This window comes from Aquarana catesbeiana, linkage group LG01, assembly GCF_042186555.1.
Source record: "Aquarana catesbeiana isolate 2022-GZ linkage group LG01, ASM4218655v1, whole genome shotgun sequence".
NCBI classification, from domain to species: Eukaryota; Metazoa; Chordata; class Amphibia; order Anura; family Ranidae; genus Aquarana; species Aquarana catesbeiana.
The window spans coordinates 124580740-124596340 of NC_133324.1; the positions used below are offsets into that span (position 1 = coordinate 124580740).

Genomic DNA, 15601 nt, shown 5'->3' on the forward strand with positions numbered 1-15601 from the left:
CTAACCCACATCTTCAATCTCTCCCTCACCTCTGGTACCTTCCCAATGCTCTAAAACATGCACTGGTCACCCCCATACTTAAAAAGCCATCCTTGGACCCCCAAGCTCCATGCAATATTTACCTACATATTTAAATCGGGTTCCCTTCCCAAATCAATGAGCGAGGCATTTATTGTATTCATCCTTAAACCGGGTAAAGACCCAACACTCCCAGAATCACATCGTCCCATTTCCCTACTACAGATAGACATAAAAATATTGGCTAAGATCCTGGCACTGCGCTTGAATAAGGTTATTCTGAGTCTTATACACCCCGATCAAACCGGGTTCATGCCGGCAAAAAATACAGCGTACAATCTACGAAGACTGTATATGAACTTACAGGCCAGACACGACCGGACGGGCTCCAGAGTAGTGGTGTCCCTTGACGCTGCTAAAGCGTTCGACTCAGTCGAATGGGACTATCTTTGGGAGTGTCTGACCAGGTTCGGTTTCGGACCCAAATATATCCGCTGGATTCAGCTTCTGTACCTCCGAGTGCCAGGATCTTGGTCAACGGTAAAACGTCACAGGCATTCCCACTAGCCAGGGGCACACGTCAGGGCTGTCCCCTTTCCCCTCTACTGTACGCCCTAGCAGTAGAACCCCTGGCGTCATCACTAAGAGAACATCCAGAGGTTAAGGGTTTAAGCCGGGGTCACCTGACCGAGAAAATCAGCCTATATGCGGACGATATGCTCTTATACCTAGAAGATTCAGGTCACTCATTACTAACGGCCCTTGAAATTATTAAGCAATTTGGGAACTACTCAGGTCTAAGGATCAACTGGGAGAAGTCCCAGATACTCCCTGTGGATCTTGGAGCCCCATCAGAAGTGCAGGCCTCATCCCCCTTAATGCGGGTTAGTGAAATCAAATACTTAGGTATAAAAATTACACGATCTCCAGATGAATACATTAGACTAAACCTAGAGCCGTTGTTCCAAATACTGAAAACTAAAACACAACTGTGGTCTAGACTTCCACTGGGAGTGATGGGTTGAATAAATTTGACAAAAATGATTTTGTTGCCCAAATTCCTATATGTCTTCTGGCATGCACCTGTTTACATACCCCTGAGATATTTTAAAGCTGTAGAAACAATTTTAAACACTTTTGTGTGGGGTAAAACACGGCACAAGTTGTCCTGGCAGGTGCTGAAAAACCCCACTGATTTAGGGGGTACAGCACTGCCGGACTACAATTTATATTACCTGGCAGCACAGCTGTCACATTTTTTTCATATAGATAAAGAAGATAAGGAACGGTTCATGGCACTAGTAAGCTCTCAAGCCGCACGTATACACTCCCACCCCTTCCAACTCATCCTCAGGGATAATAGAGAAAGAGCTAACTTGGACGGTCACAAAGGCAAAGGCCTGCTATACAACTATTGTAGGATATGGGAGATTGTTGGTCGCAAACTTCAGCTCCCCCCAACACACAGTCAGACACCCTTATGGAATAACCCAGGTCTCACCGAATTATCACATCTACCAGATATTGATTTGTGGATTTATCATGGGGTGGTTTATCTAGCAGATATGTACATCGGAGACATTCTCAAGTCATTTCAACAACTGAAAGACCAGTTTGGTCTTCCCAACTCTATGCACTTCCGATACCTCCAGCTTCGCCATGCTCTCCAGACCCAATTTCGAGATTCCCCACCAAATTTAGAGCAATTGGATATTCTGGCTGTGATAAATGGTCCGGATCACCAAAAACTAATCTCCATATTCTACTCAAGCTTACTTCGCCCCACGGCGGTAACAACTGCCTATAAACTAAAAGAGCGATGGGTTCGGGGACATGGGTGAGATGGAGGAGGAGGAGTGGGAAGAATTTCTAGACGCCTGTTAAAAAGTCTCTCATAATCCTTCAGACCGTCTCACACAACTGTTTATTCTACACAGATCTTATCTGACCCCCATACGTTTGGCCAAATTTAGAGATGAACATAGCCCACTTTGTCCTAGATGTGCAAGCCCTCAGGGGACATTTTTTCACCTCCTGTGGTTATGTCCAATGATACAGGATTATTGGGCCCAAATAGTTAAATTTATTCATGACAAGATGGGCTCTCCATTAACTCTATGCCCGAAACAATGTATATTGGGGGTGTTCCCGAACCCTGAATCGGATAAATTCAATCACATATTTCTACAGGAAACACTGTTTATTGCCAGAATGCTTATTGCAATGAAATGGCTTAGAGCAACACCGCCCAATTTCAAGGAATGGGTTGCATTAGTTAACAACGTCTTGCCATATAAAAAAGAAATCTATGCCCATAGGATGTCCCACAAAATATAATAAGATATGGGACACCTGGTTAAACGAAGCATCCACTTGTGACGAACTGAATGCCACACCACCAGACCAATAATAAAAAGAGGACAAAGAACTAAAACTATTAGTAGATTGCAATAAATAAGTTCACTGAAAAGATTTAAAGCATGCTTTTTGTGTATAAGCACATCTATTGAATATCCACCATTACGTTTTAGTAAAATTGTAAGGCCTCAGTATACTTGTTATTCACTAAATACGATATATACCTGATACCTGTACCACAAATTTATTTTCCTGTACATGTGAATGATACTTTCAAAAAAGAACGGAATTTGTAAAAAAAAAAAAAAAAAAGCCATCCTTGGACCCTACCAATCTTAACCTACGCCCTATCTCCTTGCTCCCCTTTTCCTCTAAACTCCTTGAACGCCTGGTTTACAACCAACTGAGTGACCACCTCATTAAGAACAACCTTCTTGATCCCCTTCAATCTGGATTTTACCCTCAACACTCCACAGAAACTGCTCTTCTAAAACTCACAAACGACCTAACTGCAAAAACCAACGGACACTATTCTGTACTCCTACTTCTGGACCTTTCAGCTGCCTTTGACACGGTTGACCACCCCCTCCTCTTCAAAAAAACTTTACTCCCTCGGTCTTCGTGACTGTGCTCTTCAGTGGCTCTCATCCTACCTATCCCAGTGCGCCTTCAGTGTCACTTACAATTCTACTTCCTCCACTCCTCTTCCCTTTTCCGTCGGGGTCCCCCAAGGTTCTGTTCTTGGACCTCTTTTATTTTCAATCTACACCTCTTCCCTGGGTCAGCTGATAGTCTCTCACGGCTTTCAATATAATTTTTACGCTGATGACACACAAATCTATCTCTCCACCCCTCAACTTACCCCATCAGTCTCCTCACGCATCACTAACTTACTTCCTTAAACTCAACTTGTCCAAAACCGAGCTTATAATATTTCCTCCCCCCACGTGCCTCTTCCCCTGACTTGTCTGTCAAGAGCACAACCATCCACCCATCCCCACATGTCAGGGTGCTAGGTGTTATCCTGGACTCTGAACTCTCCTTTCGGCCCCACATCCAATCACTTTCCAAAGCTCGCCTCAACCTCCGCAACATCTCTAAACAATGCCCCTTTCTAACCAATGAAACCACAAAGCTCCTGATTCACTCCCTGGTTATCTCTCGCATCGACTACTGCAACTACCTTCTCATTGGCTTACCTTTAAATAGACTATCCCCCTTCAGTACATCATGAATGCTGCTGCCAGACTCATCCACCTTACAAACCACTCAGTGTCTGCTACCCCTTCTCTGCCAATCCCTCCATTGGCTGCCACTCGCCCAACGAATTAAATTCAAAATACTAACAATAAGTTACAAAGCCATCCACAACTCGGCCCCCAGCTACATCACTAGCCTAGTCTCAAAATACCAACTTAATCGCCCTCTCCGTTCCTCCCAAGACCTCCTGCTCTATAGTTCCCTCATCACCTCCTCCCATATCCACCTCCAGGACTTCTCCCGAGCCTCGCCCATACTCTGGAATTCCCTACCCCAATCTGTCAGACTGTCTCCAAATGTACCCACCTTTAGGCGATCCCTGAAAACTTTCCTCTTCAGAGAAGCCTATCCTGCCTCCATCGAACAACTGCACTGTTTTCTCCATTAGCTCATCCCCCACAGCTGTTACCCTCTTGTATAATTTGACCCTCCCTCCTAGATGGTAAGCTCTAACGAGTAGGGCCCTCTGATTCCTCCTGTATTGAATTGTATTGTAATTGTACTGTCTGCCCTCATGTTGTAAAGCGCTGCGTAAACTGTTGGCGCTATATAAGTCCTGTATTATAATAATAATAATAATAACCAAGGAGTTATGGAAGTGAATAGAGGGAGAGATGTTAAGGCCCACAAGGCTGAAACGCGTTTACATCTGCTGTCCGTTACTGTATCTTTTATGGAGGACCAATACATTTTGAAGATTTTAAAGAGCAAGCAAGGAGTTGCAGACTCTTTTCATCAGAGTTGTTCTGTAGTCCAGCTGGGGAGAACTCAGCTGGGGCTGACAACACTTCTTGGAATCTTAGTGCAGGTAGAAGGTAGAGTATATTATATATATATATATATATATATATATATATATATATATATATATATATATATATATCCACACAGGGATTTTAAAGTGCAAATAGGTGGAGACCATAACAGGGCGGATGACCACTGATCACATCTAATTAAAAAAAATGTTTTATTTTTACCTCTAGTCATACTAGCCAAAAGTAAAAATTAGCAACATAGAGCGCTAAACAGCAATATTATTCATATAAATCAACAGAGAAAGAAGGCTCCAAGCCTTAAAAACATATTTGCATGCATTTAATGGGTATCTCTCCCTAGAAAATGTTTCCAGTGGTCTTAAACTTAGCCAAGTCATTCCTCATTTTTCAAATTTTAGGTCTGCATACAAATATCCAATCATCTATTCCATCTACACCATCTACAGAACAAGCAAAACTGATCAACATGCTTATTCTGGCTCCTTGATTTAGCAACTATTGAAACCACTGGATCAAATGATAGACAGGAAACTTCAGTAGGAGAGGTCTGTTATGGCAGCCCCTGCACCTCAAAGTGTACAGGTTTCCTTCAGCTGTTCTTAGGTCCCATAATTCATAGAAGCATTCTAAGACCCAGAATCAAATGACAACCAATACCCCAGCCATCAGCTGAGGATATTCTAATTATCATTTCTTCTAGATACAGGATGTCATGACAGAGTATAACTTTATTTGCTTACCTGCGGCTACTCCTCTTCTCTGATTGATCTTCAGCTGCTTTCGCTAATATCTTTTCATTTTTACCCAAATCTTTTTTCAATTTGTTGGAGATGCGATCTTTCATCTGATGCTTTTCATCACTGTCAATTTCCTCTTCACCTTCCTCACTTGTGCTCTCCTACAATACAATGCAATCCTGAGAAAAGACTGCATATTATATATAAACCAGGAGCCCCTTACACTGATCAAAGTGTGGTTATATTAAAGCACAGGCTCAAACACATGAGCCCAGTAAATCACTACCCTACACAGTGCCACAGCAACACTTATTTTGTTCAATGGCAAGCCAAGAGTTGCAGTCACAACCAATGGGTACTCTCATTCACACAGGTGTTTCAATCCATACACATGTGCGAAGGGCTGTTGTTTACCCATGCAGGATGAGCAGGTGTTCCGTGCAACAGACCCGCATGGATGTACATTCCGGGATGTGAGTGGAGGTCTATGCAGGTCCATGCAGCCAGCCCCCTGTCACTGATTTGAACAGGCTGCCTGCATGGAACACCTGTACATCCCACATGGGTAAAAATGGCCCTTCACATGAGTGTAGAGATCAATATGCCTTGAATGAAAACTGTTACAGTTACTAACGTGGTTATGTTAGCCATCAAATGACCTGTCAACCATCAAATGGTTGGCGTTATAGCTGACCACATGTTTAGCACCATGGCAATTGCACATCAAACAAGGGCTAAAATGGCAGCTTCCTCGGCTGTAAATAATAGAAGCGTTTAGTTCCACTTTAAAGCCCAACTAAATTTTCAGTTTAAATCTCCTACATAATTTGGGGTGCATCAAAAAAAAAGGTCTTACAGTTCTTTAGAAAGGAGTCACAGCCCAGGTAGAAAAGCTTGTCACCAGCCAGCATGCTGTAGTGAAGAACCTTTGCTCTTTGTGTAGAAGCAGTAGTCTCTCTGAAGAGGTCCACCACATCCCCTCTGCCGAGTATGACCTATAGCGCTGTAATCAGAAACCCTCTTGATCCCTGCTAATTGCACAGCCCTCACTCTAACTAACAGGGGGCATATCAAACCTATGAAGAGAGACCACTGCTTCCACATAGTGAACAAGGGTGCCGTCCTGCAGTATGCTAGCACGCTGTGGTTGTTTTCTTAGGCTGGTTTCACACTATTTTTGCATGCGGCTCACAGCAGGGGTCCAGTGCATCCCTGTTCACCTTTTTCAGGTCCGATTTCAGCCTGAGTTTTTGGCTGAAATCGGACCAGAATTGCACTAAAAGATGCACAGGACTCCTGTGCAAATTCGCACCGGAGCTGCAGCAGAGATATGTGAACCAGTTCCATAGCGAACAGGTCAAAATCTCCTGCTATTGCGAATTGGATGCGGGAAATTCGCATCCAATTTGCAATAGTGTAAACCCAGCCTAAAGGAAATTAATTGTAAAACTTTGTACAGCTTTTGTTGTGATGTACCTGGAATGCGTTTAAAGCCAGATTGAGCTTTCAGGTAAATTAGCTAAAGTCCTCCCCAAACTCTCTGCACGGGATCATGAGAAAGCTATAAAAAACCTAAAATATAAAAAATTTTAGGCAATAATAACAGTAAAGCGTGTACTGTATTGTGCCTTCACTAATTTTAGCCAAGCACTGGGTCATTTTAAGCAATACGAGAACAAAAAAAGGAAAAGAAGTAGCATAATAGGAAAGCATCAGAAAAGTAGATTGTATGATAATGAAATCCAATAAACTGAGTAAGATAATCTATTCTAGAGGATGAAAGAAAGAAAATGAGGGACAAATGACTGAGCCTTGCTGTATAACAACCGAGGGAGGATAGAATGTGGAAAGATGAACTCCGGCTCCAGTAAAGATACAGAGAAAAAAGATTGTAAAACCTAATTGGAGCAATGTTAATAATATCATTTATAAATTGACATAATATAGCTAGCCATATAGATTTGCTGTGTATTTAGATTCAGTCAGTGGGTTGCAAAACCAGACCGCACAGGAAAACAAACTTCTGCTTGAAACATAACTAAATAAAAAAGCTTTATTCTTACCTCATCACTTTCACTGTCAGACTTTTTTGAAGTTTTTGGGCTGTAAAACAAAAATTCCTTTATAAACTCCTTTCAGTTTGAGACAGTATAAATACAGTATAATAGTATAATAACAGTGCCATCTAGTTAACCAAAAACTTAAAAAGGTTCTTAAAAAGTGTTACTAAACCCACAACAGTAAAATCAGTGTGTATATGCAGTAAAGCATACTTGTTATCCCCACTGTGAAACCTAAGGGGTTAATCCTCAGCATTGTGTAAAAAGACTGTTTGATCCTGTCTTCTCTGACCCTCCCCTTCTTCCACAGTCCTCAATTTATCTCCCGTTTATAGTACAGATCCTTGGGGGGAAGCTACACATGCTCAGTTTGGTGTGTACTAATAGAGAGTTCTTTTTTTTCCCCCTGCAGTCAGCCCCCTGATTTGGCACAAGGTCGCCCCCCTCCAATGCTGTGCGTGTCTCAGCTAAAGCCCCCTAGGATAGGTGACGTGGATATCTCAGGAGGGACATGTCATACTCACTAATGTGAGAATGGAGGCAGAGAATGGCTGATAAATAAACACGAAGGAAAAAAAAGGATGGCCTTTTGTCATTGTGGAGAGAGATGGAATCCAAGGAGGCAAGGTGTATATTGCAACTGAAGGTCCGCTTTAAGGCCCTATTCATACCTGAGCGTTTTGTAGCTTGACGCTCCAAAATGCACATCATCCAAACTTCAATGGGTTTCAAATGTGCCTGAGCGTGGTGTAGCTTGAAGCTTGAAAAAGTACATGAGCTTCTTTTGAGTTACAAGTTTAAAGCACTCTTGGGCCTCATAGACGTCAATCTAATCTTTCAAAAAAGTTTGAAAAATGCACATGTTGCTAAAAACGCTTAATCCTCAGGCGACTGAAAAAACACAAAGAAAAAAAAAAAGTCGGTAAAAAGACTAAAGACACTCAGCTCAGATCAGGACTTTTTTCTGACTAAAGTTCCATTTTGGTAAACTGTTCAAACAAATCTGTTGTTAGACACCCCGCAAGAAGAGCAGAACTAATTTTTCCAAAATTCTTTTTTTTTTACCTGTGTTTTTGCAGAACTGTTTTTTTTTTTTAAACACTTTTCCAAACTGCATTTTTTGTAACTGCGTTATAAAAGTTTTTTTTTGAACTCCATGGTTTCAAACTGCTTTTGTCTGATTTTTCTATCACCTTTTTCAAATCTTGTTTTCATTTTTTTAACCACTCCCCCCTCCACTTCTTTTACAAACGTTTTTAACCTGCGTTTTTTTTACCCAATTTTTTTTTCCTCTTTTTTTTTTTTTTTTTAACAGGCTGTTCATTTTTATTTTATGCTTGACAGGAGTTCTGCTTTAAATTTGGTTGTTCAAAAGCCTTATTAAAAAAAAAACAAAAAAAAAAGCAATGACTAGAAGCAGCCCATTTGCGAGTGCCTAGGTACTAGAATGCCATCAGAAGAATGTCCCACCCACTACTGCCTCAGTGATCCCTGCAATACACATTCAATGTCATTAGGGGGGCTGGATCTAGGAAAAGAGATAGATAGAGCTGCCTGGCAACAGCTTTCACCTTCATCTAATATGGTAGCTGCCTTGTATCCACACAGTACAGCAGGATAGATAACAACATTTTCCTTGGCAAAAGAGCAACTTACAAATGCTTGTGCAGTATCATTAGTTTACACTGTCGTGTCTTGGATGGTTTCAAACAGGGGTCTCCAAACTGCGGCCCAGGGGATGTGCCCTTTGCTTGCCTTTATCCAGCCCCTGGGGTACTATTCCATCCACTGACACAAACATCTGGGCACGTGTCCTCCCATTTACACCAATGAAGGAGCACAATTCCTCCCTATGACACCAACAATGGGGCACAATTCCTCCCAATGATGGAGGACAATTCCTCCCAATGATGGAGGACAATTCCTGCTAATGACACCAATGATGGGGCACAATTCTTCCCACTACCACCAACAATAGGGTAGTATTCCTCTCACTGACCCCAGCAATTGGGCATATGTCCTCCCACTGACACCAATGAAGGGGCACAATTCTTCATAATGACACCAACAATGGGGCACAATTCCTCCCAATGACACCAGTGATGGGGTACTATTGCTCCCACTGACACCAACAATTGGGCATACGTATGTTCTCCCACTGACAATAATGATGGGGCACAATTCTTCTCGCTTTAACCAACAACAGGGGAAAATTCTTCTTGCTTTAACCAACAATGGGGGTACTATTCCTACCAATGACACCAACAATTGGGTATATGTTGTCCCACTGAAACTAATAAATGAGCAACATTTCTCCTAAGGACACCAAAGATGGGGCACTATTCCTACCACTGACACAAATAATCGGGAATTGTTTACTCCCAATGACACCAGGACATTTTCTACTCCCACTGGCCTCAGTCAAGACCCCCTAATTACTAGGGGAAAAAACGTATGTTTTTAACCATTTTTAGGCGCTTCCATAGGAGTCAGTATTTGTCATAGGACAGTCACTTCAAGGTGCCCGTTTTGATTCCTGCGGTGAATTTACAATATTAGCTAGATAGAATTATCTTAAAGTACAGTTTTTAATTCAGAAAGAAATACTTAGTAGCTTTTTTTATTAAAAGTTAAATCCCTAAACCGTATTGGACATTTGAAATCCTGCATGCTGCATTTCTGAAGTACCTTGCCAGGCATAAGTGCCAGTTATGCTGGGCATGTGGAGTAGTTTTCTGCCTTTTGCCACTTTGGTGCTCAAACAGATTTGATGAATGAACAGAGGTCCAACGACGGAAGCCCCAGTAGTTCAGGAAGTCAAGTTGGTTCAATTCCTGACAAGGGCCAATGTTATTACACTAAACACCTGTACACACTGCTAACTGGGCAAAAGGTTAAAAAAAAAATCCATGTCAAAAAGGACAGCATCACTGTGTGCAACAACCAACTGGAATCATAAGAGGAAGTATTACACTGAACAAGTAAGACTCTAGACCAGCTGTTCTTAACCCAGAGCCATATGGTAGTAAAATGTTTTAAATAATACAGAAGTAGCACAGTTGAATATAACTAACTACTAGTAACTATACCAAGATCTGGATAAATGGGAAAACTCACAGGCAATATAATATGGCATGCTGTTGAATGTATTTGCAAAAGGAGAAGAAAGCCGAAATAAAGTAAGCAGCTGCAAATAGATTTTGTAAGGTAAATATACCATAGCTAAGACACTATGATTAAGATCCCAGCAGACCCAGTATTTGTGCTGCTCTAAAATAAAAGAAGCTGTGGATTAGCCGACGGATGCTGGATATCCTTTTTTTCCATTTTGTGTATATACGTCTTGGAAGAGGACAATTGCTTCCATGCACCATGAAAGGGTGGATGGAATGCGGTGGAAGGTTAGCTGTAAGTTTCTTTTTTGTCATTACAGCTAAGACATGCGACAAAAACAGTGTCCATAGAAGCGCACATGATTGATGGCTACACGGGTACTTGACACAATTCAGTACATATATCTTTCCTATGGCAGGACTCTGATTCGTATTTCAGACACTGAAAACTCATCATTCGTAACAACTAAACTGTTTCTACTGGGAAACTAAACTAGTCTCCAACCACAATTCTTAAAAGAAATCACCTCTCAAAGGGGCTTCACTTCCACTGGTAAATTGTTTTTATGTGCATCCTAACATTTTATACTAAACTCACCCGCCCGGGGAATCCAATATTGTCCTGTTTGATTCACTGATCAGATGCGAAATGCCAGGTCTCTAGCCACCATTGTGTTCTCTGATGTCATTGAGTCGGTAATCTCTTTCAGGTTAAGGCAACCATGACATGTCCTCCCCCAGGTTCAGGAGCGCGTCTACATGCACGCACACGCTAAAATAAAAGTTATATATTCTACCCTTTTGGGGGGGGGGGGGTAATGCAGCGGGATAAAGTTTATAATTTGAGCGGTCCGCTTCAACAAAACCTTTTGTCTCCTTGATATGTTTAACCTGATGATTAGCCTTCTTGGTGAGCTGCAGATTCCATCTCACATCAAATACTTCCTATGTTTACTGTATCATTATGCTAGAAAGAGGATACTACTCAGCTGGAAGAGGAAAATCCTCTCCAATCCTGTCAGAATGGCTGATAAACAGCTTATAAATGGTGCCCCAACATTATACAAAAGACCCACGAATCAAAAAGTAAGACTCAGTTCTTTATTTAAAATATATAAAATATGATGTCCTTGGCTTCACTCAACCTTCACTAAATTGTTGTAAAGTCAGAAGGTTTTTTTATCTTGACGCATTCTATGCGAGAGGGTGCGGGGCCGATCCAGGGCTTCGTGTCTGAATGGACACAGGGAGCAAGCAAGCTACTTGTTGTGGGGGCATTCAACAGAAGGGAGGGGCCAGGAGCACAGAAGAGGGACCAGAGAAAAGAAAGATCTGGGCTGCTCTGTGCAAATCCACTGCACAGAGGAGGGGAGTATAACATGTTTGTTATTTTTAGAGAAGAAAAAAAGAAAGCCTTTACAATCACTTTAATGACTGAAGGCAACTCTGTTTATTATGTACTTTATGAAAAAAATCATCTTAGAAAAAAAAGTTTCTACTGATAAGAAGAAATTGTAGTTGATTTACTAAAGCGAAATATACTGTGCACTGCAAGTGCACTTGCTCCAGAGCCTAGTAAATGATGCAAAAACTTCAGAATATTTATTCAAGTGCAAGAAGAAAAAAAAAACAAAAAAAAAAAAACTGCACTTTTGCTTGCACAATATTGAATGATAGAAATTAGCAGAGCCTGCCCTCATTTCAGAGCTTCCCCTCAGATCTAGAGCGACTGCTCTATTTGCCTTTAGTAAATCAACCTCATTGTAGTCTTACCTTTCAACTGCTGGAACAGAACTTAGTCGTGGGTCATCCTTTAGGAGATCATGACTACTTTTGCTTTTTCCCTTCATGGTCTGTAAAATAAAAGCATATCCATGTCAATTCCGCTTGGACTTTGTGACCTATTAAGCATCTGTGTTGACTATAGAGCGCATTTAAAAAGAGTTCAGTTAAGCTTCTGGCTTCTTAAATGTTTAATTCCCTTCTTAGAAGAGATTCCCCCTTTTTTGGATATCCTTGCCCCACCTCCCCCAAAACTGTGGCTTATTTGAATTTACTATGTGAATATTTTCATGTGAACTTGGTGACCCAAAGTTATTTGTCCACTATAGTTCCCATATTGTAATATTATTGAGAATTGTCAGGACCACTAATATTAAGTCAAAAAACATCAACTGCATAGGGAAATCAAGGACAGCAGAAAAATTATTTGTTTGTGAATTGCAGTATTACAAAAAAAATAAAAAATCAAGTTAGACTTACCGGTAACTTGTTTTCCAGGACAGCACCTTGAGAGCGTGGCTCCACCCACTTGACAGGAAACACACCTCCACCAAACTTTAATAGGATGCTCCTTCCCACATATCATCAGTAGTAGTAGAGAACCTCCGGCCCAAGCTGGAATACATAATCAGAATATGGTTAGTCACAGCATAGTAATTTAATACAATAAGGGCAGGTTGCTGCTGTCCTGAAAGACTCCTGGAAAACAAGTTACCGGTAAGTCTAACTTGATTTTTCCCTTAACGTCTTTCAGGACAGCACCTTGAGAGGATAATAGAGACTTACCCACTTAGGGAGGGACCACAGCCTGTAAGACCTTTCTGCCAAAAGTTTGTTCACTTAATGACAGAAGATCCAGCCTGTAATGACGGACAAACGTAAGGTAATTTGACCACGTAGCCGCCTTACAAATCTGATCTGGGGTGGCACCAGCTATTTCTGCCCATGTAGTGGCCTGAGCCCTGGTAGAATGTGCTTTAATTCCCAGCGAGGGAGATAGCCCCGACTGAGAGTAGGCTGCTAGAATAGCCGATTTAAGCCATCTAGCTATTGACCCCTTAGAAGCTTGTTGGCCCTTCTTCTTACCAGAAAAAAGTATAAACAGAGAGTCCGAGGACCGAAATTTACTTGTTACCTCCAGATACTATAATAAAGTCCTTCTTACATCCAGATTGTGGAATTTGCCTTCTTTTTCCCCCGAGGGGTTAGAGCAAAAGGTTGGCAGGACGATCTCCTGCGACCTATTGTGGGCTGATGCCACCTTTGGCAAAAAACCCGGATCGGTTTTACATATAATCCTATCTGTGTAGATGGTTAAAAAGGGTCTTATAACAGATAGGGCGTACAGCTCACCAATTCTCCTTGCTGACGTTATTGCAACTAAGAACAAGGTTTTAGGAGTAAGATTCCTTAGAGATTTCTTGTAGTGGTTCAAAAGGTTCCTTCGTGAGGGCTTGCAGGACCACTGATAGATCCCAATTGGGAAAGTGCTTAGCCGGAGCTGGTCTGGATCTGGTAAGCGCCTTGAAAAATCTTATAACCAAGGGCTCAGAAGAGATTGGTCTTTCTAGAAATACTCCCAAAAGTGGCTATTTGTACCTTAAGGGTGCTGACTGACAAGCCTTTGTCTGCCCCCTCTTGAAGGAATTTCAAAATTGACACTAAAATTTCTTACCTTTCTTTTAGTCGAAAGACAGAAAGAATTGAAGACTTTCCAATATTTAGCATAGATTTTTCTGGTCACTATCTTCCTACTGGAAAGTAAGGTAGTTACCAAGGGTTGTGACAGACCCTTGTTTCTTAACAACTGCTCCTCAGAAACCAGGCCGTGAGGCTTAGACTGGCCACTCCCGGATGCTGTGTTGGACCCTGTAGGAGCAGGCCTTGCCGGAGAGGCAGCCGCCAAAATGGTTTGACTGCCATCTGTAGAATGGTGGAAAACCATGCCCTTTTTGGCCAAAATTGAGTAATTAGGATTACTTCCACTCTCTCCCTCTGTATCTTCCTTAAAACCAACGGGATAAGTTGGAAAGGAGGAAATGCGTAGCCCAGATGGAAGTTCCAGGGTTGAATTAACGCATCTGTCCCCTGGGCCCTGTCGTTTCTGTGAATCGAGAAAAATACTGGGAGTTGTGTATTTTCTTCTGACGCAAATAGGTCTATTTGTGGTTGACCCCAGGTCCTGGTAATCATTGCAAAAATTTCCAGATTCAAGCTCCATTCTGACTCCTGAATCCGCCTTCTGCTTAGATAATCTGCCACTACATTTAAGGTGCCTTTGAGGTGGACTGCCGATAGGGACCGTACATGATTTTCTGCCCAAATCAGGATGTTTGAAGCTAGCAACTGAAGTGTTTTGCTTCTTGTGCCCCCCTGTTTGTTTAGGTAGGCTATGGTAGTGGCGTTGTCTGAGAGGACCCGGACATGGGAACCTTGAAGGATAGGAGAGAAGGCATCTAATGCTAAGGCGACTGCCCTTAGTTCCCTCCAATTTGAGGACCTCTTTGCTTCTGTCCGAGACCACATTCCTTACGTGAAGTCTTGATCTAAGTGAGCTCCCCAACCCCATACACTGGCATCTGTCGTTACCACCTTTTCTATTGGAAATGACCAGAGCAGGCCCTTTGACAGATTCTCCTGTCTTCTCCACCACCAAAATGATCTTTTGATTTTGGTGGGTATTTTCACCTTTGCTTCCAGAGATTCTGTCCTGTGATTCCATATTCTCAGGAGAAAAGTCTGGAGAGGCCTGAAATGTAACCTTGCCCATTGAATGGCTGGTATGGTTGCGGTTAGGGTTCCTAGGGATGACATTACTTGTTGGACTGATAATTCCAGGCTTGTCTGTAAGGACGCTACCACCTTCTGGACTTTCACCTTTTTCTCTTCTGGGAGAAAAATCTTCTGTTCCCTTGAACAGATCTGATACCCCAGGAATAGTATTTTCTGGGCCGGATTGAAATTTGACTTCTGCATATTTATGATCCAACCCAAGGTTTCCAGATGACCTTGGGTTTTTCCAAGGTCGTCTAGCAATCTTTCCCTGAAGGGGGCAAAAAGTAGTAGGTCGTCCAAGTACAGAATTACCACAATCCCCTGCATGCGAAGAGGTGCAAGTGCTTCTGCCATTATTTTTGTAGATATTCGTGGGGCAGAAGAAAGGCCAAAGGGGAGGGCCCTGAATTGCAGGTGCAGAACCTCTTTCCCCAAATTTATCGCCAATCTTAGGAATCTTTGGGACTGCAGGGCTATGGGAATATGCAGATAGGCATCTCGAAGGTCTATTGATGCCATAAAGCATTCCTTTGTCAACAGATTTCTGACCGTGAAGATGGAGTCCATACGAAATCTTTTGTATCGGACTGATCTGTTCAGTGGTTTCAGGTTTAGGATTAAACGAAAATTTCCGGATGGCTTTTTTATCAGGAATATACGGGAATAAAATCCCTGATAAAGCTCCCCCTGTGGGACATAAGTCATAACCCCCTGATCTATCA

At 42.0% G+C, this 15601-nt stretch overlaps 1 protein-coding gene across 1 annotated transcript in view; it reads right to left on the minus strand.

Annotated features, from left to right (window-relative positions):
- CWC27 (CWC27 spliceosome associated cyclophilin) overlaps positions 1-15601 on the minus strand; it is a gene marked incomplete at its 5' end in the record, with an annotated part of 272255 nt that overhangs the window by 240558 nt on the left and 16096 nt on the right. Inside the window, 3 exon segments of the mRNA XM_073623567.1 lie at positions 5153-5310; positions 7213-7252; positions 12096-12175. Of these exon segments, the coding sequence (XP_073479668.1) occupies positions 5153-5310; positions 7213-7252; positions 12096-12175 (278 nt within the window).